This window comes from Ctenopharyngodon idella, chromosome 23 (genome assembly GCF_019924925.1).
Source record: "Ctenopharyngodon idella isolate HZGC_01 chromosome 23, HZGC01, whole genome shotgun sequence".
In the NCBI taxonomy this organism is placed as follows: Eukaryota; Metazoa; Chordata; class Actinopteri; order Cypriniformes; family Xenocyprididae; genus Ctenopharyngodon; species Ctenopharyngodon idella.
The window spans coordinates 14,867,444-14,891,762 of NC_067242.1; the positions used below are offsets into that span (position 1 = coordinate 14,867,444).

The 24,319-nt window shown below is 35.1% G+C and overlaps 2 protein-coding genes across 6 annotated transcripts; both read left to right on the forward strand.

The window, feature by feature from the left end:
* The first annotated feature begins 1,635 nt into the window (after positions 1–1,635).
* Positions 1,636–7,287, forward strand: LOC127506469 (probable G-protein coupled receptor 141). 2 transcript variants are annotated; one of them, XM_051883007.1, is made up of 3 exons: positions 1,636–1,967; positions 2,519–2,555; positions 2,829–7,287. In XM_051883007.1, the coding sequence occupies exon 3, from the start codon at positions 2,834–2,836 to the stop codon at positions 3,752–3,754; it is 921 nt and encodes a 306-aa protein (XP_051738967.1). In that variant the 5' UTR covers positions 1,636–1,967; positions 2,519–2,555; positions 2,829–2,833; the 3' UTR covers positions 3,755–7,287. The 2 variants fall into 2 exon arrangements, with proteins under 2 accessions (XP_051738967.1, XP_051738968.1); XM_051883008.1 differs by lacking the exon at positions 2,519–2,555.
* On the forward strand, positions 5,322–21,670 carry hnf4g (hepatocyte nuclear factor 4, gamma). Of its 4 annotated transcripts, none has more exons than XM_051883001.1 (10): positions 5,322–6,185; positions 12,012–12,180; positions 13,854–13,948; positions 15,272–15,378; positions 15,894–16,052; positions 18,067–18,154; positions 18,258–18,410; positions 18,500–18,736; positions 20,706–20,819; positions 21,114–21,670. In XM_051883001.1, exons 1-10 carry the CDS (start codon positions 6,158–6,160, stop codon positions 21,245–21,247), a joined length of 1,284 nt encoding a protein of 427 aa, XP_051738961.1. In that variant the 5' UTR covers positions 5,322–6,157; the 3' UTR covers positions 21,248–21,670. The 4 variants fall into 4 exon arrangements, with proteins under 4 accessions (XP_051738961.1, XP_051738962.1, XP_051738959.1 ...); XM_051883002.1 differs by having other exon boundaries at positions 15,897–16,052; XM_051882999.1 differs by lacking the exon at positions 5,322–6,185 and adding an exon at positions 8,128–8,421.
* Positions 21,671–24,319: the final 2,649 nt, after the last annotated feature.

A 24,319-nucleotide genomic window follows, 5' to 3' on the forward strand; every position in this document is an offset into this window, starting at 1 on the left:
ATGCCATTTTTATAAAATCACAAAAACACTTACCTTGTTCTTTGTCAGCACAACATTGCAGTGTTTAAATAAAATGTATAGGAAATATACACTACTTTTCAAAATGTTGTGGTCAGTAAAGGACAGATTAAATTGATCACACGTGACATTAAAGACATTTAGAATTTAAAAAAAGATTTCTATTTCAAAAACATGCTGTTCTTTTGAACTTCATATTGATCAAAGAATCCTGAAAAAAAATGTAGGTTAATGTAGGTAAGGTTTCCACACAAATATTAAGCAGCACAACAGTTTCCAACATTGATAATAAGAAATGTAGCACCAAATCAGTATATTAAAATTATTTTTGAAGTATGATGTGACATCATGTCCTGAAAATTCAGCTTTGCCATCATAGGAATAAATGACATTTTTAGAAATATTAAAATAGAAAGTTATGTTAATAGTCAAGTTAAAATACAGTTATTTTGAATTGTAATATTTCACAATATTACTTTTTCCCCTGTATTTTTGATCAAATAAAGGCAGCCTTGATGAGCATAAGAGATATCTTTCAAAAATGTAAAAAAAATTAGCCTAAACTTTTGAACAGTAGTGTAGCTAAAACATACCTGTCATAAAGGGTTAGTTCACCCAAAAATGAAAATTCTGTCATTAATTACTCACTCTCATGTCGTTCCAAACCCATAAGACCTACGTTCATCTTCAGAACAAAAATTAAGATATTTTTGATTAAATCCAAGCTCTTTCTGATCCCCTATAGACAGCAAAGCAATTACCATTTTTCAAGGCCCAGAAAGGTACTAAAGACATTGTTAAATAAAATAGTCCATGTGACTGCAGTGGTTCAACCTTAAATTATAAAGCGATGAGAATACTTTTTGTGCAGAAAAAAAAACCAAAAAAAAACAAAACAACTTTATTCAACAATTTCTTCTCTTCTGTGTCAATCTCCGACGCTGTTCATGTAAGCGCCACAATGCATGCGTATGATGCTGACGCAGGAGCCGGCCAATACTGAGTCAGCGTTCTGACGTAGAACCCGGAAGCGCTGCACTGTGTTTACAACGTAAACAGCGTCGGAGACTGACACGGAAGAGAAGAAATTGTTGAATAGTCGTTTTTTTTTGCGCTCAAAAAGTATTCTCGTTGCTTCATAATTTAAGGTCCACCCACTGTAGTCACATGGACTATTTTAACGATGTCTTTATTACCTTTCTGGACCTTGAAAGTGGAAATTGTGTTGCTTTCTATGGGGGATCAGAAAGCTCTCGGATTTTATCAAAAATATCTTAATTTGTGTTCCGAAGATGAACACAAATTAAGATATTTTTATTTTGGGGTGAACTAATCCATATATTATATAAAGTATCATTATGACATTACATACAGATTTTTTTTTTATTTACTTGTGTTCTATTATATAAAAATTGTTATATTCTGTTCAAAAACATAAATGTTTTATTCACATCTTCAATATCCATTAATAACTTACTACTTGAGCACACACCCCCAACCCCCCTTGCAGCTGTGACAAACATGCAGGGGAAAACCAAAAACCACAAACCTCGCTTGTCAGCTTAAGTCTAGACACAAGAATGGAGTGATATTAAGATTTGATATCTGTTGTTTCTGCTTAGAAATAGTTTTAAGAGGCACTGTTACAATACATCCAGACTATAAAGAACGGAAATGCTAGATGGCTGTGATCTTGCAGTTTTTTTTTTTTCATAACTGGCATCTAAAAAAACAACAGAGAGGTTGTTTGGCAATGCGACTCTAGTTGATTTTGAGGTTGGCCACTTAAACTGAATTGTCAAATGCGCAACAGTGTGAATCATGAAACACCCAGCAGTCCAGCCTCCTCAAGAGAATGTGCTAAAATAGCGGTTACTGAACGAGTTGCAAATGAAACAAACACATTACCTTACTTCCTCATCTGACCTGACATCGCCGTTGTTCTGAGGGTACGTATATCGTGCTTCACTCTCTCGTTAAGCTGTTAATTTTTGATTATGTAAACTAACTGTAACATTTTAAATGCACTGTGTTGTTAAATATAGTTAAAATATCTGGCTTTCATTTGTTATTCTGAAGGCAAAAGAACACCATAAATGTACACGTTGTGGCTTGGCACTTTCGTAGGAGCTAAAACTATTATTTTTTTTGTATATTTACACTAAGTATTCAAAATTAAAGTTTAAAAGAATGCAATGAGGGTTTACAAAATAAATTTACTTGTACATTGGCTTTTTATTGACCTGTTTCACTGTAAAAAACACTAATATTTTACAGTAAGATCCCATTAGTTAACATTAATGCATTGACTTATATCCTCAAACAATGAGCAATACATTTGTTACAGTATTTATTCATCTTTGTTAATAATACGACCATTCATATGTCCTTCCAAACCTCTATCGCTTTTTCCCCCCGTGGAGCATAAAATAAGATATTTTGAGAAATGTGAGTGTTTTGGATACCAGCATTCTTCAAAATATCTTCTTTTGTTCCACAGATGAGAGAAAGTCATACAGTTTTGGAATGACATGAAGGTGAGTAAATTTACAATTTTCAGTTTTGGGTTAACTATCCTTTTAAGTTTAATTGTTGCATTTTGAATAATTACTAATGAATAAAACAGACTTAAAACTCATAAAATCAAAGTAACTTTTTGTGGCAAGTAAAATGAATGAAAACAATAATGATGAAAGCATTTTTAGAGTGTAATTGTGAGTTTAACTAAACCAGAAACAATGCAGATCTCTTTTCCATGTATTAACTGACTTCATCATACTTTGCCTTTGACTTTTCTGTTTTCTCTCTAGGGACCATGACGATGAACACCACAGTTGCTAACATCATCAGCTCGGCAGTGACACCCAGCCCTGCTCCAACAACCCCCTTACCCCACCTCACCGAGCCCTTCAGAATCACCCTTATCGTCATCTACACTTTCGTGCTTCTGGTGGGGATCACAGGCTTAACCCTCATGATCAGCTTGTTAAAAAGCAACATTCGCTCGTTAACCACCATCGCCTTCCTGAACCTTATATTCGCACATTTTCTTTTCCTGCTCACCGTGCCATTCAGAATCTACTACTACGCGACCCAAGCATGGCATCTGCATATGGGGATGTGTAAACTAGTCAGCGCCATGGTGCATATCCACATATATATGGTGTTTTCAATCTACGCCATCATTCTTACCCTTCGCTTTCTGCATTATTACAAGAAAATGCAATGGACCGAGTTCTACAGGCGGCTGCACGCACTGGGCGCGAGCGCTCTAGTGTGGCTCCTCCTGTTACTCATCATGCTACCCCTCGTGCTGTTACAATACGGAGAGTCGTCTGGAAACCACAAGGACGCAGGGGAAAATCAGTGCTTCAAATTTGGGAAAATGATAAATGAAGGTCCCGTCTACACCCTGAACATGATTATGTCCATCTTTATTATCAGTGTGTCGTGTGTTCAGACCGGCATCCAGGCGATCATCCTGCACGCGATGATACGCAAGTACGGATCCGCCAGCCGCTCCCAGCAGGAGTTTTGGGTCCAAATAAAAAACCTAATCTTTGTACTTATCATGCTCACCTGCCTGGTACCGTACCACCTTTTTCGGTTGCATTACCTGAACCACACTGAAGATCTTCATGAAATAAATGAGGTGTTTCTGGCCATCACGGGACTTACGTGTTTCGACATGCTGACGTTCACCGGGAAGGGTGTGTGTCAGGTGTGCTTGACCTAAAGCAGCTATTCTCCACATCATTGACCATCAATCAGGGTCTGCAGATGTGAAAACGGGAACTGTTTTTACAGGAAACGAGTGTAATACTTATAATACGGTGACAGTAATGGTAAATGAGCAACCCAGCTGACAAAAATAGCCTATGTATTAGGAACGTCTGACTAACGTTCCTATTAAACGTTTTGAAAACGTTATTTGTGAATGTTCTCTGAACGTTTTTAAAATGTTTTAAAGTAGCCTATTTCTCTCTTGGTTTTGCTAACATTTAGGGAACTTTCTGTTTTGTTCCATTTTCGTTTTGTTTTTTAGCCTATTTTGTCTGCGTGTTTTGCAAACATTACTAAAGTTACATTTTAATGTTCTCTGAACATTGTGAAACATGTAGTAACATTTAAAAAACAGACTGTTCAACTAAAATGTTTCAAAAGAAAACGTGACATTAACCGTAGGCTATGCTGTGCTAGAGCTACCTAACTGTGGTAGGCTATGCTAGCTAAAAAGAAATGGAGAGAAAGACACTGAAAGCTTCTATTACAAAAAAATAGCTTCTAGGCTGTAGCTAAATTTCGAAGGTAAACACCGTATAACATGGTAGGCCTATATTAAAATAACAGTAGTACCACAGTAGCTTTTATTAAGGATGACAGCCACTAAATTATGTTTTTACAGAAAATTAACCTGTTTCTTTTTAGAATAAATGAAATGGCAGTTGTTTAGATATGACTTGTGCTTTTGAGCTATAAGAGTAGGCCTACATTTTATTTAAAGAATGAATTTAACAGCGAACTAATAGGCCTAGGCCTATATAAAAATAACAAAACTGTTATTTCAGGAGTTCTTACACCTCGAATAGAGTTTTTTCAACTTATAGGCATACATGCGAGTCTCACTGACTAAAAATCACAAAACTTATAGGCTATTTACCTCAAGAAGGGAGTTTTCCAACTTATAGGCATGCATGCGAGTCTCATCGACTAAAAATCACAAAACTTATAGGCTATTTACGTCAAGAAGGGAGTTTTCCAACTTATAGGCATGCATGCGAGTCTCATCGACTAAAAATCACAAAACTTATAGGCTATTTACGTCAAGAAGGGAGTTTTTCAACTTAGGCATATATGCGAGTCTCATCGACTAAAAATCACAAAACTTATAGGCTATTTACCTCAAGAAGGGAGTTTTTCAGCTTATAGGCATACATGCAAGTCTCATCGACTAAAAATCATAAAACTTATAGGCTATTTACCTCAAGAAGGGAATTTTTCAGCTTATAGGCATACATGCAAGTCTCATCGACTAAAAATCATAAAACTTATAGGCTATTTACCTCAAGAAGGGAATTTTTCAGCTTATAGGCATACATGCGAGTCTCATCGAATAAAAATCACAAAACCTAATGGCTATTTACCACAAGAAGGGAGTTTTTCAACTTATAGGCATACATGCAAGTCTCATCGACTAAAAACCACAAAACTTATAGGCTATTTACCTCAGTAAGGGAGTTTTTTGAACTTATAGGCATACATGCGATTCTCATCGACTAAAAATCATAAAACTTATAGACTATTTACCTCAGGAAGGGAGTTTTTTCAACTTATAGGCATACATGCGAGTCTCATCGACTAAAAATCATAAAACTTATAGACTATTTACCTCAGGAAGGGAGTTTTTTCAACTTATAGGTATACATGCGAGTCTCATCGACTAAAAATCACAAACCCCTTTTGATTTCGTGAGTACTTTAAAATGCCCCAATTATTTAGGCCTGTAACTTAGCCAACGACTAACGACTTTTCAACTTATGCAGAAGTAAAACCAATCGATACATGTATGAGTTTAAAAATGTGGTTTTATGTTATGCAAGACCAATGACTGACCAACCGAGACCGGTAAATAGAGATTTGGCGCCCTCTTCTGGTAAAATTGGAGAACGTCAAAGAGCCGTTCGGAGGTTGGTTAGTTGAAAGGTAAAATGATAGTTCTGTAAAACTATGATTTGGGCGTCCAACCAAATAGTTTTTAAGCAGGCTTTTTTTAATTTATTTTTTATTTTCTGAAAATACAAAAATGTCTAAATATTATAAACATTAGCTATAAATTCAAATGTTTCTACTTGTAGGCTTCGTACTGTTTGTCAGTAGTATTCTTTACGTCGTGAACCCACGCACAGGCAACGCGTTTCATGTCTTCTGTTTTATTGGGGCTAGTTACTGTTTAACATCTCCACCCAACTTTCAGTTTGTTTAGTAAATCGATCTAATGAGAGGCTCCCCCAACACCACCAAAAGTATTATCCAATGACATGTTAAACACTTCATGTACTCGCATTTGCTCTCTGTAACAGCAAAACATATTTATTAGCATACAATTTTGACCCGTGTTCGTTTGAGTTTTGGTGGATTAATGCAAATCGTTGTTGGACGTGGAGAAGGTAAGACCAGATAGCTTTGAGTTGCGGTCATTCAATTGTGGGCCAGTTAAAGAGAAAAAAATCCGTTAAAACGTTTGTTTGTTAGGAATTTAAAGAAGTCCTTACTACTAACGTAAAAAATATCGCTCGGTTTGAACAGTCAGGCTGTGACGTCAACATTCGTGTCTTTATTATTATTATTATTATTATTATTATTATTATTATTTTATTAACAAATAGAAATGTAGTCTTTGTGTTTCTTACATAAAATGTACAGGATTTTAATTTGTGAGCACAAATAAGCAGTGCTTATATTGAAGTATTGGTATTATATTGTAGAGCCTATGTTGTTGAAAAAGGTTTCAAATATGCTAAATTCACGTTCTCACAATTGTCTTTGCGTTGTAAATAAGTTACTTTAAAAGGTTGCATTTTTCATGGAAACATGCCTCCATACTATCTTCTTTTAGGTCAGATAAATATTTCAGTTGCCTAAACAAAAAGTCTTATTAATGGCTTTTTTAATACAAAACTGAATGCAGCCTACTAACTTAATACTGCTAGTTTTTCCCAGTCTTTGGGTGATATTTTACTTCCACGCAATTAGTTTGACCTTGAATTTACTTTGTTTTTGATATTGTACGATGGGTCAACTAATGTAGAGTATATTGCAATATGATGTTCTCTGTGCATTGTAATTTGTTAGTAAGGTGTAATGCAATTTATTGAAAATAGAGGGCATGAAATAGATGCCCTAACTCTTGTCACGTGAACATTTGAGCACTTCCTCATTTAAACATTGTTTGTTGGAGTGAAGTTAAAATGTAACCTGTGTGGTGTTGCCTCAAGAGTATCCATGTGCTTACTGAATCTAATGTCATGTCTGATTTATTTAATATTTTATATCTTTTATTTTAATATTTTGTTGTCTTTCTGTAGCTTCTGTTTGTACAGTAATGGTGCTATTCAATTTTTTTCTACTGTAGATTTAAGTAAAGTAAGGCAGTTTAGTCTACAGAAAAACAGTACTCACACTTTTAAATCTTTTAAAATCTAACAAACTCTTAAGGAAAAGTATTTCATTAAAGTTGAATGTTTTAAAAAAAATTATATTTTGACCAGAGACACTTGTTTGGTTTACTTTATGACTTTGCACATGCATTGTACAGGAATGTCAGTGCTGCACTGATGTCTTTTTTTGTGATGTTTTTACTCTTATTTTGTCATAAAATTATTATTTTTTTGTTGTTGGGTAAACTCTTAAAAGTGATAGTTTTCCTAAAAGCGACACTCATTTCATTCCAAACCTGTATACGTTTCTTTCTTAGAACGCAAAATGAGATATTTTGAAAAACATTAGACCCCATTGACTGTACAAAGAAAGTCATTTTTCAAAATATATCTTCTTTTGTGTTGTGCAAAAGAAGGAAAGTCATACTGGGAAGGACATGAGGGTGAGTAAATGATGACAGAATTAAAATTCTTGTCTGAACTATCCATTTACAAAAAATGACTCATCAATGACTCAGAATATTACATTCAAATGATTCTTCAGTGTCTTGAATTTGTGTCAGACGAATGTCTATAATATTAATATAATTGCAACATAACTGCTGTAACTGGGATACCTAGTTTTTAAATATTAATTTAGTAAATTTTGTATTAAGCCATGACACATCTCAAGTTGAGAAATCCCCATTGATTTACAACAGAAATATCAATATCCTTGTTTACAAAAGGAAGCTCCTAGTTCTTCTAATGTGCCTTTATAAATGCATTGTTCTGCAGTCTTTGCCATTTTTTGGTTATTTGATGGTGCATTACTTTGTAAGACTGTCATTTTGCCTGAGAATAGGGCCTGTTGGTTGGGCTGCACCAATAAAACCTCTGGTTCCTTTTCTGGAGCAAATGGGGAATACTGTTATCTCTTCATCCTTCTGATAAGTATAGGATAAGGGGAGAAGATAAGTTCTGTGCAAGGAGGTGAGGAGTCTTGGCCAAGGCTCCTCCCTTGTCTTAGAAGATGACAAATCAGCATTCTGAAGAGATGGTCAACCTAAGGCTGCTCTCAGTTCTCTCTCCTAGAGACGCTGTCCCAGGACGACTTTAAGTAGAGATAGCAAGGCAGGGATGAAGTTTTCACCAACTCCTCTTCCTAAATCTTTGTTGGACATGGATGTAGCCAATTACTGCGAGGGCCTAGACCCGACCTATAGCACACTGGGCTTTGAGAATGCTGATGAGCTTTATTGTGGTGGTGAGTGCTGTGCATTTTGTCCAAAATATGTTTTTAAGCACTTTCTTGGACTAGCATGACCATTCTGCTCGAATTTCGTGTTTGCTATAGTGTTGTTACTGAACTGTTAACTGAATTAATGTCAGTTCTAACTGATGTGGGTGTTAATTTGGTTTAGTATGATTTGACTTGGACGTGTCTGGAGGGGACGGGCGCCATGTCATGGCTGGTTTAATAGCTGTCTGAACTGTCTGGAATGATTTGTCCCAGCAGAATCATTTACCTCCTAAAGGAGATAACTGTTAGCTAACTATTTTGAAAGTCTTTCCATTCAGTTTAAAATTCAACAGAGGGTTTCACTCAAATCCTGAGAAAAGAGTTCTGAGTCTCAGGATTAGAGAAAGGGTTCTCCATGGGCTGATAGGTTGGGAAAAAAGACAAAACGGGATATATTTGAGTGTAAGTTTAGTATATTTTTTACAACTTTAATTTTAAAGAGATAGTTCACCCAAAAATGAAAATTCTGTCATCATTTACTCATGCTCAGGTTGTTCCAAACCTGTATGAATTTCTTTCTTCTGCTGAACACAAAAGATATTTTAAAGAATATGAGTAACCAAACAGTTGATGGACCCCGCTGACTTTCATAGTATGGAAGAAAAAAAAAATTATGGAAGTCCCATTAACTGTTTGGTTATGATGACAGAATTTTGAATTTTGATGACAGAACTATCCCTTTAATTCAAAACAAGATCAACAATGAACTCATATATTTTGAGGTGTGAAAGGATGTTTGTCTCATGATCTTATTTTGTATTTTTATTACAAAAAATAAAAGTACATTTATTAAAGGGGCAGTGACCCTGGGGCATCATGGGAAATGTCTTTGTCAAGGGTGCATGTTGCAACTTCTAACTTTTAAACCCATGCCTTTGGGTTGAATATGGTCCATATCTTTGTTCACTTTGTCATCACAATCTGATGTGATTTATCCAGTTCGGTTCTCCATTAACCTAATGCTGTATTAAAATTGCTGTGGAGATTTCCCAGTTATCTTTACAGTTCTTTACAGTACATCTAAACACAGAGATAGAGAAAGGTCATAAAATAACTGGAATAGAAACTATTTAAAGGCAAACACACACTCTCTGAAGGACAGCTAGAGAAATAATTATTTGGATAAACTTAATTCAGATTTTCCTAAAATTCAACTAATGAGTAAACTTTACGCACATACTTTATTTTGAGCAAATAGAACTGAGTAAACCCAATAAAATTATGATCTGTCATACTAATTTCGACTAGTGGGAGCATTGAAAAAAATGTTTTATGACATCTACTTTAACTGATTCTAAGTAGTATAAAATCAAAAAATATTTTTTTACACTACTGAATCATCCTCACCCAGTCCAGTCCCATGCAAAGCATGCTGGGAACTGAAACTTGTCTTAAGAATGAAAATTATTAATGCAAATAGATTGCACACAGTGAAATTAAGCATTGTGTTGCATTAGCTCATTTTATTTAAATTGCGCAAAAAGCAAAACTCACATTTTGAGTTGATGTTTTCAAGTAAAGTATACATTTAATATATTGTAGGAAAGGGTTTGAGATGGATAGGTTGTCGCATTTAGCTAAAACGTGTATACATCTGGGCATCCTTCAGCTTTCTTTAATCATCCTGTGCTTAAAGGCCCACTGAAGTGCCTTGGAACTCACATTTATTCGTAATTCCCACTGACATATCGAACAGCTCCTCCCCCTTTTTAAAATAGCCAATAGTGTTTCGTTTATATCACAGCTTGGCCAGAGCCGGTGAGCTCGATAAAGCCTCAATTTCCTTTTAATCTCTAACCGTTTATCCTCCTAATCTCCTCCATGTTACTTTTAAATATAGGATTCTGTGCAGAATTCAAATGGGACCGATAGGTTTTGTGGTCTGCGCCGACTCATCTGCTCTGTGTTATCGTGTCTCTGGACCGGAGCAGACTATGTGTGCGCTGCTGCAGTTTACTTGACACTGACGTGAAACCAGACTTCATTTGCATCAATATAAAGCATATTTACACTGTTGAAATTGTTCCCTATCACCTATATAGTGCACTATGTGCCATTCACCTTGTAGAAAATAATAAATGTGTGAACAAGTGAGCGATTTTAGCCACAGTTTCAGCTATTTATAATTTAGGGGGTGGGATGATTTAGATTCTAGAGAGTATTTTATTGGACAGAAAATCTGGTGAGAAGCTGAAGTGCACCGTGATGCCATGAAAATCATTGATCTATTGGCGGAAGTAGGAGACTGTAAGATTTAAACGCTTATATCGTCTAAATAAGAATTTTGTCATTGTTTTGGAGCACACTAGCTTATAGATAACAATAAGGCTAACATATTCATACTAAAAGCCAACTTCAATTTTGATTTCATGGCAACTTTAAAGGGACAATTCAACCAAAAATGAAAATTCTGTCATCATTTACTCACCCTCGTATCTTTCCAAAACTGTATGAATCTCTTTCTTGTGTAAAACACAAAAGAATATATTTTGAGAAATGTCTCAAATGTTTTTTATCCATATTATGGAAGTCAATGGTCACCAAAAATGTTTGGTTACCAATATTCTTCAAAATATCTTCTTTGGTGTTCTGCAGAAGATAGTAAGTCATGTAGGTTTGGAACAACATGAGGGTGAGTAAATGATGACAGAATTTTCATTTTTGGGTGAACTATCTTATAAATTATGCCGATAAAGCCGCCAATGTAAATAGTTTTTCAACCCATTTCTCATTGTTTCATTTTAAGTTCTGTAGCACCTTAACTCTGAAACGAAATACTTCAAAACATGCTCTGCGGATGTACGAAAGCCAATAAAATTGCCTCTCTGTGACCACATGTGCCCTTTGCATTCAAATGATGTTTTATTCTGAAATGAGAAGGAATCACTTTGGGAATAAACTAAATCAGAAGAGATTGCTTTCAACCCACATTAACATTTATCCATGAGATGTCAATCTCCATTGAGTATCTGTCTATGCGATAAAACAGAGGCTAATCCTAATTAAGTCTGTCCTACAACAGCGGGGGGCTCCAATCACTCTCAGCGCATAAAAGGCTAAAGTCCCCTGCTGCATTTCTTTTGTTGAAATGTTATGATTTTGGATGCACAAAGGAATGATTGATTTCTCATCCTTGTCTATATGAACAGAAGGGTGCCACTCTCTGTTGCATTAGAAGTTCTTTTAGGATAAGCATCCTTTGTTCACTTATGCAGAACTCTTCCTTATTCTCCTCATTAGCTGTTATGATTGAGAGACTGAGTAAAAAGGCCGAGATTTGATAGACGTGTCGTCCTGTAGCTTTATGAGACTCACTAGGCTCTGTGTTTGTCAGCTTGAATTAGCATGCTTAGCTTAGCATCTAGAAGCTTAGCAGCAGATTTCCACTATTTAGTGTTCTGGATGTACAATAGACATGATTCTCTATTTTAAAAGATCTAAAAGCCACCCAAGTGAATCATTGAACCCTCATTTGACTGAAACCAAAGTGTTCAGGTGGCAATAACATTGTGTGTGATGATCTCAATCCTGACTGTCACTGTTGCTGTTCACAGAAAACATGCCGACAGAGCCCAACATCAGTCAAGGAGAAAATGGCGTGAGCTCCAACTGCGCAATCTGTGGCGACAAAGCCACAGGTAAACATTATGGCGCCTCCAGCTGTGACGGCTGCAAAGGCTTCTTCCGCCGGAGCATCAGGAAGAGTCATGTCTACTCCTGCAGGTACATCACACTCATACAACTGAGATGTTCACACTATAAAATGAATATTGTGTACTGAAAATAATTTTTGTCTGGGAAAGAAAATGTGTTTTTACTGTTATTTTAGTATTATTTATATACTATTATAATATTTATGAATAAGTTTTATTTTAAATGCTCAGTTTTTACTTTAATTTTAGTTTAGTTTTAGTATATATTTAAAATATTTCTTCAATTTATTTTTATTTTCAGTTCCTAATTTTAGTACTTAGACTTATTTCAGTTAGTTGTCAATATTTTTTAAGTTTAAGCTTTTGATATAATATTTAAATTCTATTTCAGCTATATCTCAATTAATGAAAACAGTTTTTAAGTAGTTTTAGTTAACAATAACAACATTTTTATTAAGAAATTAGATTTTTAATGACATTCTGTTGCATTAATGGTTACGGCGAATATAAACAAACATGGTAACACTTTACAATAAGGTTCCATTTGTTAACATTATTTAACTACATTAGTTAACTAACAATGAAAATACCTCTTTAGGATTTGTTAATCTTAGTTCATTTCAACATTTACTAATACATTATTAATATCGGAAGTTGTATGTTAATATTATTTAATGAACATGAACTAACAATGAACAGTTTTTATTAACTGATAAATAAATACTAGAGTGTAACAATATATAGTGCCACAATATATCGCAATACAAAAATGCAACAATATATATCGTGGATAGTGACAATATGTATTGTGTACAGTTCACCCAAAGTGAAAATTACTGTGTGAGGAAAAATTCAAGTTTACAGATTTTTAGTGTCAGTAATACATTGAACTACTGTATATAATGTTGAATATAATGTATAATAATGCGATGGGGAAATATTTGATAATGGTCCTGATAATGCCAATTGTCTTGTTACCAGTAAAAAGTGGCCTACATTATTTTAAATATATCCAGTCAGTGACAGAGTGCAAGCATATTCGTATTTTTCTGTATTTTCAACTTCAGAATCATGAATATTTTTATTCTGGTATCAACATTGTCCTGTATATTGGGTTACCAGCACCAAGTCCAAGCCTGCTCATTTCCACCCCCAATGTAATACCAAATTTAGCATTTTAATCAACTGTTAATTGACAGTTAATGTCTTGAAGTATCGCAATAATATCATATCATAAGTTCATGACATGAGGGAATAAATACTGTAACTAACGTTTGGATTATTTTTAGCTAATGTTAGTTAATGGGCACTAATGGAACTTACTGTAAAGTGTTACTTATTGTGTAAAAAAGTGTAAACAGAATAGCCTGATTCACAACTGAGTGCCCCTTATGATCCGGTTATTTTTAATGAATCAGTTAAAAAGACTCACAAATCAGTCTTGAACTCAGATTGAATTGGTCTAATGAATTTGACCAATTCACTGAACCATAAGCCATTATGTCTGTTATGTCAATATCAAAATTAAAAGAGAATCATTTAAGGAATGATTAAGGAACTGGAATTGTTCAGTGAAATTGGAATTAGAACCACATACATTTAATTCCTTACAGTTCCCAGTTCTAATTACAAATAATTGACCAAAACGCACCAAGACTGTTTTTTTATACATGTATTGCTGTACTGTTAACATGGTGTTTACAAAGTTTTTCTCTTTTGTTTTGCTCTTCTTCTTTTGGGCAGGTTTAATCGTCAATGTGTTGTTGATAAAGACAAAAGGAACCAGTGCCGTTTCTGCAGACTTCACAAATGCTTTCGAGCTGGAATGAAGAAAGAAGGTAAACATTTTATATGCATACATTTTACCCACAAAACCTCCCATTTCCCACAGTCTTAAACATACATCTCATGGAGTAACAAGGAAGAGGGAACTCGAGTGAGTAAAATAGATGATGCCATAAAACTTGCCCTGATTACACAAGGATGTTTAGTTTATTGGATGTATAACCTTGGCTTAGACTTTTATGATGGGCGATCATGTGCTCTCCACCTCACTTTCCGTGCGTACACGTTGTTCAGGACTGTGGTCAGTTAAAGTTTTACCTCTAGCTTATGCAGGGTTTTGTACAACAGTCATGTATTATTTTTTTATTTGCTCACCATTGCTTCCTATTTCTTCTGAAAAAAACAAACAAACAAACAAACAAACAAAAAAACCCCAGCTTAAACCAGCCTAAGATGGTTTACTGGTCTTAGCTGACTTAAAGGAATAGTTCACCCAAACATGAAAATTCTGTCATCATTTTCTTTGTTCTGCTGTACACAAAGGAAGATATTTTTAAGAATGTTTGTAATCAAGCAAATCTCGTCCCCCATTGACTACCATAGTATTTTTTTCTCCTACTATGGCAGTCAATGGGGGGCGAGATCTGCTTGATTACAAACATTCTTCGAAATATCTTCCTTTGTGTACAGCAGAACAAAGAAATTTATACAGGTTTGGAACAACTTGAGGGTGAGTAAATGATGACAGAATTTTAATTTTGGGGTGAACTATCCCTTTAAGATAGTTTACATTGGTGGCCAAGCTGGTCTTCCAGCAAAAACTCCAAACCAGATCAAACAATGAGACTGGCTAAGACCAGCAAACAATCTTTGGTTAGTTTTTTTCTCAGTAGGTATCTTCTAAATTTTTACCCAATGTCAAAAGTCTACATATGAGAAAAATCATATCTGTATCATATTTTTGTAAGGACAGTATCTTTATGTTCAGCTGATATTTGCCAGTAGAAATCAATATAATTTATACAAAGTATCAAAAAAACAAACAAACAAACAAACAAAAAGTCTAAATAATTACATTTGCATAGAAAAAAGTACAGTAACATTGCCAGTTGGAAATATTTATGGATTTTCCCAATTCATTTATCATTGGCAGGTGTGGTAAAAAGGTAATTCTGTACTCTTTATACGTTTAATGACGTTAAAAAATACATTATAATGAATGATTCATTCTGTCAGTGAACCCCTTATTCCTTGGCAGTGCGTGAGATTTTCTGGAAATAAGCTTGAGAAACACACCCATCATCTTGGCTAATCAGTAATAACTCCTAACTGTTATTAGCTCACTAATCAGCAAAATTGCTTGTGCTTGTTTTCAGCTGTGCAGAATGAGCGGGACCGTATCAGCTCTAGGAGGAACATGCAAGACTCACATGATCTGCCGCCAATCACAGCCCTCGCTCATGCTGAAGCTCTCTCGCAGCAGGTAAACTGTCCTATCAAGGTTAATCGAAATACTCACGTACACATGCGCACAAAAAGAAAGAGAAAGAATGTCAGTAGAAAAGGGCAGAGACACGGAAAATGAAAAACACGCATATAATTACGGTATCTGCGGCAGTAACATTTATTGCTTTTGAGCAATAAATCATTGCTATGATTGTCAATTAAAGCAAAGGTGTATGGTTTTAATACATTCTGCTGGAGTCACCAAAGACAAAAATTAACCAGCAACAAGCAGGGCTGATTAAAGAAGGAAGAGAGGTTTCATCACAGTAACTCTGAAGTTCTGCTTAGTAGTTAATAATAACATAGAGAGATAAATAACAACTGTAATTTGCATGAGCGTTGCTTTCTTTGAGCATCAGTCAGTGTCATCAACATTTCTAATTATCTGCATGAGTACCTGTGTGAATTTTCCCAGAGAGAAGCAACAGCCTGTGCAAAAGCATTTTTAGAGGACATGGTAAATTCGGTTTTTCTCTCTCGTCTGTCTCTCAGCAGATCAACGCCGCCAGCCCAATGGGCCCTGCTGATGTTTCAGAGAAAAAATCAGCCACTATCAGTGATGTCTGTGAATCTATGAAGCAACAGCTGCTTGTTCTGGTAGAGTGGGCTAAATACATCCCAGCCTTCGGTGAATTGCCACTTGATGACCAGGTAATGGCCGTTGGAAAGCAACACTGGCTGTGCTAATTGGGGTGGCCCTTGGGTTGAATTGCAGGGCCGTTCACTGAAGCTCAATATTTGCTATTCACATGGCTGATTTAGTTTAGCCTCCATTTAGCATGCTGTCTGTGTTGCTGTAAATTTCGGATTTCCCCCCTTGCATTTATTGTTATTAAACATGCAGAAACTTCCAATGTTTAAATATGAGTTTAAAGAATAAAAATGGCATTTAGTTCATGTGTATTAGCTTTGAGGTCTGTATAGTGTACTCCTAAAAGTTGATAATTACTTTTAGTAGTTTTTATGCATTTAAAATTTGTATCTAAAATCGATGACTCATTTTGCATTATAAAGATTTCATTTTGTCACCTGCAGTCCACTAGTAAGCAAGATGGCAAATGTTTGGCTGGTTAGGATTGCCCAGTAAGCCCTCTGCTGGTAGAGTCCATAACTACACTATGTGTTTCTAAAAATCAAGTCCATTCAAAATATTCTGACTAAATAAGATTATACTATATATAATTATGATATATTATTTGCATATTATATATGGGTCATTGACGAATAAGGTTTTTAAAAGTGTAAAAAAACCTAATGGAGATATAATTAATTTAGAAGTTTTATTAAGTGTTAATAATGAGATTATGTGGTTTTTATAATCAGTTAACACTGCTTTTGTCATTTTTTACAAGATGGACCAAATTTGTCATCAAAAAAGTCATTCGGTTTAACCAAAAGTCATTCGGTTAAGTCAAAAGTCATTTAGTTTAACCAAAATTTAGCTTTTACCGAATGACACTTTTGGTTATACCGAATGGCGATATTTCCAAACAATGCTAAAAGGCTGATATCTAGCTAGCTGAAGGGCAATCAAAATTTTATATTTAGTAAAAGTTTTTAAAATATTACAACATTTTCCATGTTTTATAGCGGTTGTACCGAATGACCTGATGTTTCGGGACATGCGTATGAGCAAGTGAAAACATAAATTTTTCAAATAGTTAAGAAAGAATTAGTAACTTTGCTTCACAACCATGTGGTCCTTTGCAGGTGTCTGAATGATGTCACATCCTGTCACATGATATTGAACGCATGACTTGATCCAAAATGGTCCTTTTATATTGGTTACTCCGAATGACATCAATGAAATTCTTTTTTCCGGACATTCTTTCTCATAACAAAGCAACGACTTTTACACATAATTTTAATTCCATTTTGCACTATGTTGATATATGTTGTTAGAAAATCATGCCAGAATAAAACATATATACATTTATTACATTTTAAGATATTTTAATCACTAATGAAATGGCTGTATTGGCCTTTGGACGGTTAAACCGAATGACCTTTTGACACTTCAGAGTCTTTAAAATACCTTTATATGTAGCAAAATATAATTAAAAACCTTTTGGATTCAGTAAAAGAGATCTAGTTGTACTATCTTACATACTTTGGATGTCATATCTTTGTTTTTATTATTATTATTTAAATAAAAAATGACCCGTCACGTCGTTGACCCATATATATACATTCTTGGAGTGTTCTTTCTAAAGAATTTAATACTTTTATTCAGCGAGGACACTTTAAATTGATAAAAAAGTGACATTAAAGACATTTATAATATTACAAAAGATTTCTATTTTAAATAAATGCTGTTCTTTTAAACTTCCTATTCATTAAAGAATCCAGAAAAAAAACCTATCATGGTTATCACAACAATATTAGGCAGCACAACTGTTTTCAACATTGATAATAATAAGAAATGTTTCTTGCGCACTAAATCAGCATATTAGAATGATTTCTAAAGGATCATGTGACAGTGAAGACTGGAGTAATGGCTGATGAAAATATATTAAAATCGAAAACATTTCACAATAATACTGTTTTTACTGTATTTTCAATCAAATAAAATTTCCTTATAGTGTAACACATTTTCATTACATTTCATTGTGGTACTACAGCAGGTTTACAGAAAACTCTTAAACCAGGCCTCGTTTTTTTCCAGGTTAGTTTATTACGAGCTCATGCTGGCGAACACCTTCTCCTTGGTGTGGCTAAAAGGTCAATGCCATACAAAGACCTCTTGCTTCTAGGTAACTTCTAATAGAAAATCATTTTCACCTTTCAACATAATTATAGATAGACAATTACACACACACACTCACTTCACACTTTTGTTTATTATTGTCCATACAGGTAATGGCTGTGTTGTCCATCGAAACTGCCCTGAGCCGGAAATAGGTCGCGTGTCTAACCGAGTCTTGGATGAACTGGTCCTACCCTTCCAGGACATCCAAATTGACGACAATGAATACGCAGCTCTAAAGGCCATTGTGTTCTTTGATCCAGGTATATGCAAATAAAACAGAACATCTATTTAACATCTATCTTGAAACACATCCATACATGTTACTATCTCTGTGTTTTTTAACTTCTAGACGCCAAAAGCTTAAGAGACCCCTCTAAGATCAAGGCGATGCGCTATCAGGTCCAAATGAGTCTGGAAGACTACATTAATGACCGGCAGTATGACTCGCGTGGGCGATTCGGGGAGCTTTTGCTGCTGCTTCCTACTCTGCAAAGCATCACCTGGCAGATGATTGAGCAGCTACAGTTTATCAAGCTTTTTGGTCTTGCCAAGATAGATAACCTGCTGCAGGAGATGCTTCTTGGGGGTGAGTATGAGGTGAAGCATTCAATTGCATGGGCTTTTGGAGCGGAAAAATGCTTCATGATCATTTTTTAAATTAGGTGAAAGCAGGTACTTTATTCTGAAACAAGTGTGCTTGGTCTTTCTCTTATAATACTACATATTACACTGCAAAATGTAAAATGATGATGCAAAATGATGCATGTGCTGTATTAGTATACCATATTAAGACATTACTTCTGGAGTGGAGTCATTTTATTAGGGTAGGCACTAGGCAAACACTACTACTATTATTATTACTCATACTTAGCAATACGGATCAGATCAAAGACTTACATTGGGAACATAATTTATGCTACGAACATGCTACTTAAAATCATTTGGATTATTAAAGTCATTAAAAGAAAATGTGCCATACCTATTTTCTAAATGCATGTAATTGATCTTATTGAGATTGATTCATCCATGTATATATTTCATTTTTTAAAATTTGTTTTCATCAAAATATCTTAATCTTTCCAGTGTAAATGACAGACTTCTCTCTGGTGACGTATGATCATATTTATTATAAATGATTTATAATGCACATCATTATTTTTTTTTTAAATTCACGAGATCGCAGCAATAGCAGACAACAACAAAACCACAATCCAATCAATTCCTGACGGACAAAATCAAGTTCCACCCTTTTTTCGAGAAATCTTTTGTTCACCAGTTTGTTCAATTATTAAATCAGAGTTGGGGGTCTAAGTAGGCCTCAGGATTCTAGAAAAATAGAAATGATTCATTTTATGCATTGCAGCCAGTTATTTGTTTTAAGTGGCGTTTATGGTACTGTAATGTATTGTATTGATATGGTGTATAGATGTATATTGATGCAAGACAGTGAATGCTGTGGGATGCGAGACAATTTGGAAGAAGTTCCAACAATAAAGTAAAACTGAAATTGAAATTGAAATTGAAAGAAAAGACTGTCGCAACTTCCGTTTCATGCTGGTATAATATTATCAAAGACTTTATACATACAAAGACAGTGCACTCATACTATGAATGGGAGAAAGTGCAACATATGGTGAAATAAGTCCCGCCTTCTAAATAAAAGAGCCAATCGCCAATTGGTAAAGTCATTGCGTCACTACAACTGCCTTTAGAAGCTCCGATTGCTATAGAAACAGTCAGCCTGAAAAATGCATATTTTTTTTGTCATGAATTGAGCGTTTAGAAACCAAATTTAAGAGACATTTGAAATCTGACAGCTATCAAATTTAATCATAAGCTTGGTAAAAAGCTTTGGAGAATTTAATATTTCCCCATTCAAAGAGACAGGAGCTGTACTTGCATGACTGAAATAGCTGCTCAAGAGTTGTTTCAAAGATGGCCGCCGAGTGAAATGACTTGCCTTAAAAGGCACATTGATGGCCCTGTGCCAAATGGCACACTTCATGTTCACTCTCGGGCTTGCAGACTTACAATGGCCACCGTGTGGGCGTCCCTTAAGTCCACAAGACCTTAGGGTGTTCCATTTGTCATTTTAGGTTTCAGAAGGGTGCTTGCGAGTGCGCCATTTGTGGTTAATACGCACCCTCAATGCGCACTTTTGCCAGGCATGCAAGCCCGCAAGACTTCTTCCCGACTGTCAATGCAGCATTACGTCATGAAAGTATGGACTCAGAGAAAGATCGCAAGGGCTTAGGGTTCCATTTGGGAAAGGGCCGATATTACTTCAAATGTTCACTATGTAACTTTGGTGTCTCTAATGCCATCTGAGGCTGTAAGTTGGACCTTCTTTTCTTTACTTATGGATGTGATGCAACAGGCACAGATGAATGTGGTAAACATTAAATTTTCCATCAAATCTGACCTGATAGTTTAAAATATAAATTATTTTTGTTGTAGGCTTACTATAGTAAATCAGTATAAAGTAAGAACATAGTTTTGAACACAGTTTTTTAAATAGTCACCCAATAATGGAATTTATTTATTTATTTTTGCAGGTCTGACCACAGAACAACCTCACTTACATCACAATGGTCACCCTCAGTTTCCAGTAACAGGACAGACTATAGTCATTAGCTCCATACCAGGACCTGCACAGCCACAGCAGATGGGTAAGATATAGTTTTGTATTTATCTGTTCATAAGTATAGTCAGTGTCAGCTGTTTAAATACACAACATCATACATTAGTGAATCAGTGTTATTTTAGTATCATTGATATACTATTATAGTTTTGTTAAAATTCTGAATTAGATTTTATTTTTATATTTTCTTTTTTTTTTTCAAGTAACGAATGATTTTTATTGTTTTAGTTTTAGTTAATGACAATAACCCTGATTTGAATAATTTGCTCATGACATACCAAGCTACTTTAAGTGCGTTTTACAGCGTTTTCTGTTTCTTCAGCATCCCCAGATACCCCCATTCCATCTCCCACTTCAGTACAGAACCAGGAGGCCTACAAGCCCTCCGGCAGCCCGGCTCTCCTGCTACAGCCACAGCCCATACCAAACAGACCCTCTCCTGAGCCTCCCCTATGAGTCTCCTCTCTAGCACAGGCCCTGTGAGTTTGTATATGTGTAAATTGTGTGAGTTAAACTCTTCCCCACCTCCTGCGCAACATATTTAACTGATCGAAAGAGAACTTTACAGACAAATTCCAAATGTATTGTCAAAGTGGACCACCACAAATTGAAAATTTATGTTGGAAAGATTTATGGTGTGTTTGTCATGCTGGCAGACCTGCTTATCATCAGCCTACTGCTGGTAGTAACTAGTAAATAGAGACAATATTCGTTTATTAATAACAAATTATTGTCAGTTACAAGAGACTTGTCAACAGTTTTTATACTAATAAACAGTCAAGATTTAATTTATTAAGAAAATTATACTATGCAACACTCAAGAAATGTTAATTTTTGCTTGAAAATGTGCCCTTTAACACAATAAATAAATAAATACTCTTTGGGTCTGAGTTGTTTTTATGTATGGATTAATTTGTATTATTTGTTTAATGACTTTTTACAACTTTTAAAAATGTTAGCCTATATATTGCATGATAAATGTAACTCATGCTGTAAAGTGCTCTATTTTTGAGGAAGTATCAATGTAAACAGAAGATATATTGACAGTTTTGCTATAAAAGTTTTATTCAGTAGAACAAGGATCTTCAACAGGGGATCTGCAGTGACAAATTCAAATGATTTGTATTTACTCAAACAAATTTTGTCAGCTTTACTTGAATTTCTTTTGTTCATACAACTAAATTGTTATTTGTACAAAGTACTCAATATAGTTGCGTGGAACCACTTGACACTGCTTTTTTAAAGGGTTAGTTCACCCAAAAATGAAAATTCTGTCATTAAGTACTCACCCTCATGTCGTTCCACACCCATAATAACGACTTTTCAACAATATCTAGTGATGGCCGATTTCAAAATGCTGCTTCGAAGCTTTACTAATCTTTTGTTTTGATTCAGTGGTTTGGAGCGCGTATCAAACTGCCAAAGTCACGTGAACTTTTCAAAACACTTATGATGTAACAAAGCCTCGTTTACTAAAAATCACGTGACTTTGGCGCTCCAAACCACTGATTAGAAACAAAACATTGGTAAAGCTTTAAAGCAGTGTTTTGAAATCGGCCATCACTAGATATTGTAGAAAAGTCGTTATTTAGTTTTTTTTGGCACACAAAAAGTATTCTCGTCGCTTCATAATATTAAGGTTGAACCATCGTAGTCGCATGAACTGTTTTAAATATGTTTTTAGTAGCTTTCTGGGCATCTGAAAGTGTTAATTATCTTGCTGGCAATGGAGGCCTCACTGAGCCATCGGATTTTATCAAAAATATCTTAATTTGTGCTCCGAAGATGAACGAAGGTCTTACGGGTGTAGAACGACATGAAATTAAATAATTTTCATTTTTGGGTGAACTAACCCTTTAAGTAAATCCAACAATTCATTTTTTGAGTGTTCATTAATATATCAGAATGTGCTAACATTTTAATGGCAAGAAGAGCTTAGTGTATTTTATAATTGATTTCTGACATTTTCAAAATTGACTCAAATACACATCAATATGTTGCATGCATTAGGCTACAATCAGAAGCTAACACAATGCTAACACAAATGTCAATGGACCCTGCATGCTAAGAGGAAGGGTACATTCTTACAGTTGATTCATGTGGCAGCTGTATAAATATGAAGCATAAAAAAGAAAAAAAGAGTTAGTTGGGATGTTATTTATATGTCCCAATTTGCAACTTTTGTCAGTTTTCTGAAGCAAACCCTGAGAGTGAAAAGCTACTCTGAATTATACATGGAAACTATACAATTATAACAAAACGATGAAGCTGAGACTAGAAAGCAGATGATCATAACATCTCATCTGAAACAGGTGAAACGGTGTGCTCTCTGACATATCATGAATCTCTGTCACCTCATTGCCTCCAAAAGAGAGAGACAGACAGAGAAAGAGCAAGAACCGTATGCTCATTCGAAGACACATCAAATCAGGCTATTTTCTGCATCTGAACAACAGCGTTTGGTGCAGGTAAAGTCCGTGTTGTCAATACCTCAGCATTCATGGGAAGCCGTAATAAGTTTTGGAGTGCACCCTGTTTGGATGGTTTTCCAGAAAGCAATCTGATATCACTAGGTGTAAGTGCACAAGGCCTGGGGGCAGATGATGCCGTCAATAGTAGCTGTCTATTATACTGCGGGAGAGCTTGGAGGAAGTGGAAATGGAGACCGAGCAAGGTAAGATAAACATTGCAAACCCTCCAATCAACTCCATAATGGAGTGGCAGCTTGCGTGGGGTTAAACGGCAAGCTTGACGGGAGAAAGCTGAGCATCCAGTGATCCTTAATGAACAAGCGCACAAGGCTGAATGCACTTATTTGTATACAAAACATTATCTTGGTATTCAAGGCACACATCTCATCTGAGGCGTTCAGCTTTGTGTGACGGTGTGGTATTAAGCCTCGGTAAGCCTCCTCTGAGCAATGTGGAGTGGATGGAATAAGCATATCTGTTCTTCACCTTTGTGGTGAAGGAAACTCTCACACACTACACCTTGACATTCATGACAGCGAGGATACTCAAAGTGATTGTAATCCACATTGCCGACAAGCTGAATAGGAGGAATTTTCCTCCCTTTTCTCTTGTAGAACTATCATTTGTTTGCATAATGACACTTCCAGACGGCTTCTATATCACTGCTGCACTTTAAACCCCATGCTTTGGCTTTTTTTTTTTTTTTTTTTTGCAAGATCTCAAGCTGTTTTAATCTGTTATGAGACAAATTTAGATTTGGGGATGGTTTAATGTAGGCTATATTTTTCATTTTGGCATGATTCATTTTAAGATTTACTGGGGTTTCTCATTTTTGTAGTCTACTACTTTATTTTAAATATTAGAAAAAAATGTTTTATGATGGTGATTTCGAATGAAAACTCCCAAAATAAATAAATAAATAAATAAATGTATGATTAATCATTCATATATATATATATATATATATATATATATATATATATATATATATATATATATATATATATATGTGTGTGTGTGTATGTATGTATTATGCTCAGGTGTTAGTTGTGGGCGG

Coding starts and splice junctions, on each gene's coding strand:
- hnf4g (XM_051882999.1), top strand. CDS start 8,295: ATGAAGTTTTCACCAACTCCTCTTCCTAAATCTTTGTTGGACATGGAT. Junction 12,181..13,853: donor AGTCATGTCTACTCCTGCAG/GTACATCACACT, acceptor TCTTTTGGGCAG/GTTTAATCGTCAATGTGTTG. Junction 18,155..18,257: donor CAAAGACCTCTTGCTTCTAG/GTAACTTCTAAT, acceptor TTGTCCATACAG/GTAATGGCTGTGTTGTCCAT.
- LOC127506469 (XM_051883007.1), top strand. CDS start 2,834: ATGACGATGAACACCACAGTTGCTAACATCATCAGCTCGGCAGTGACA.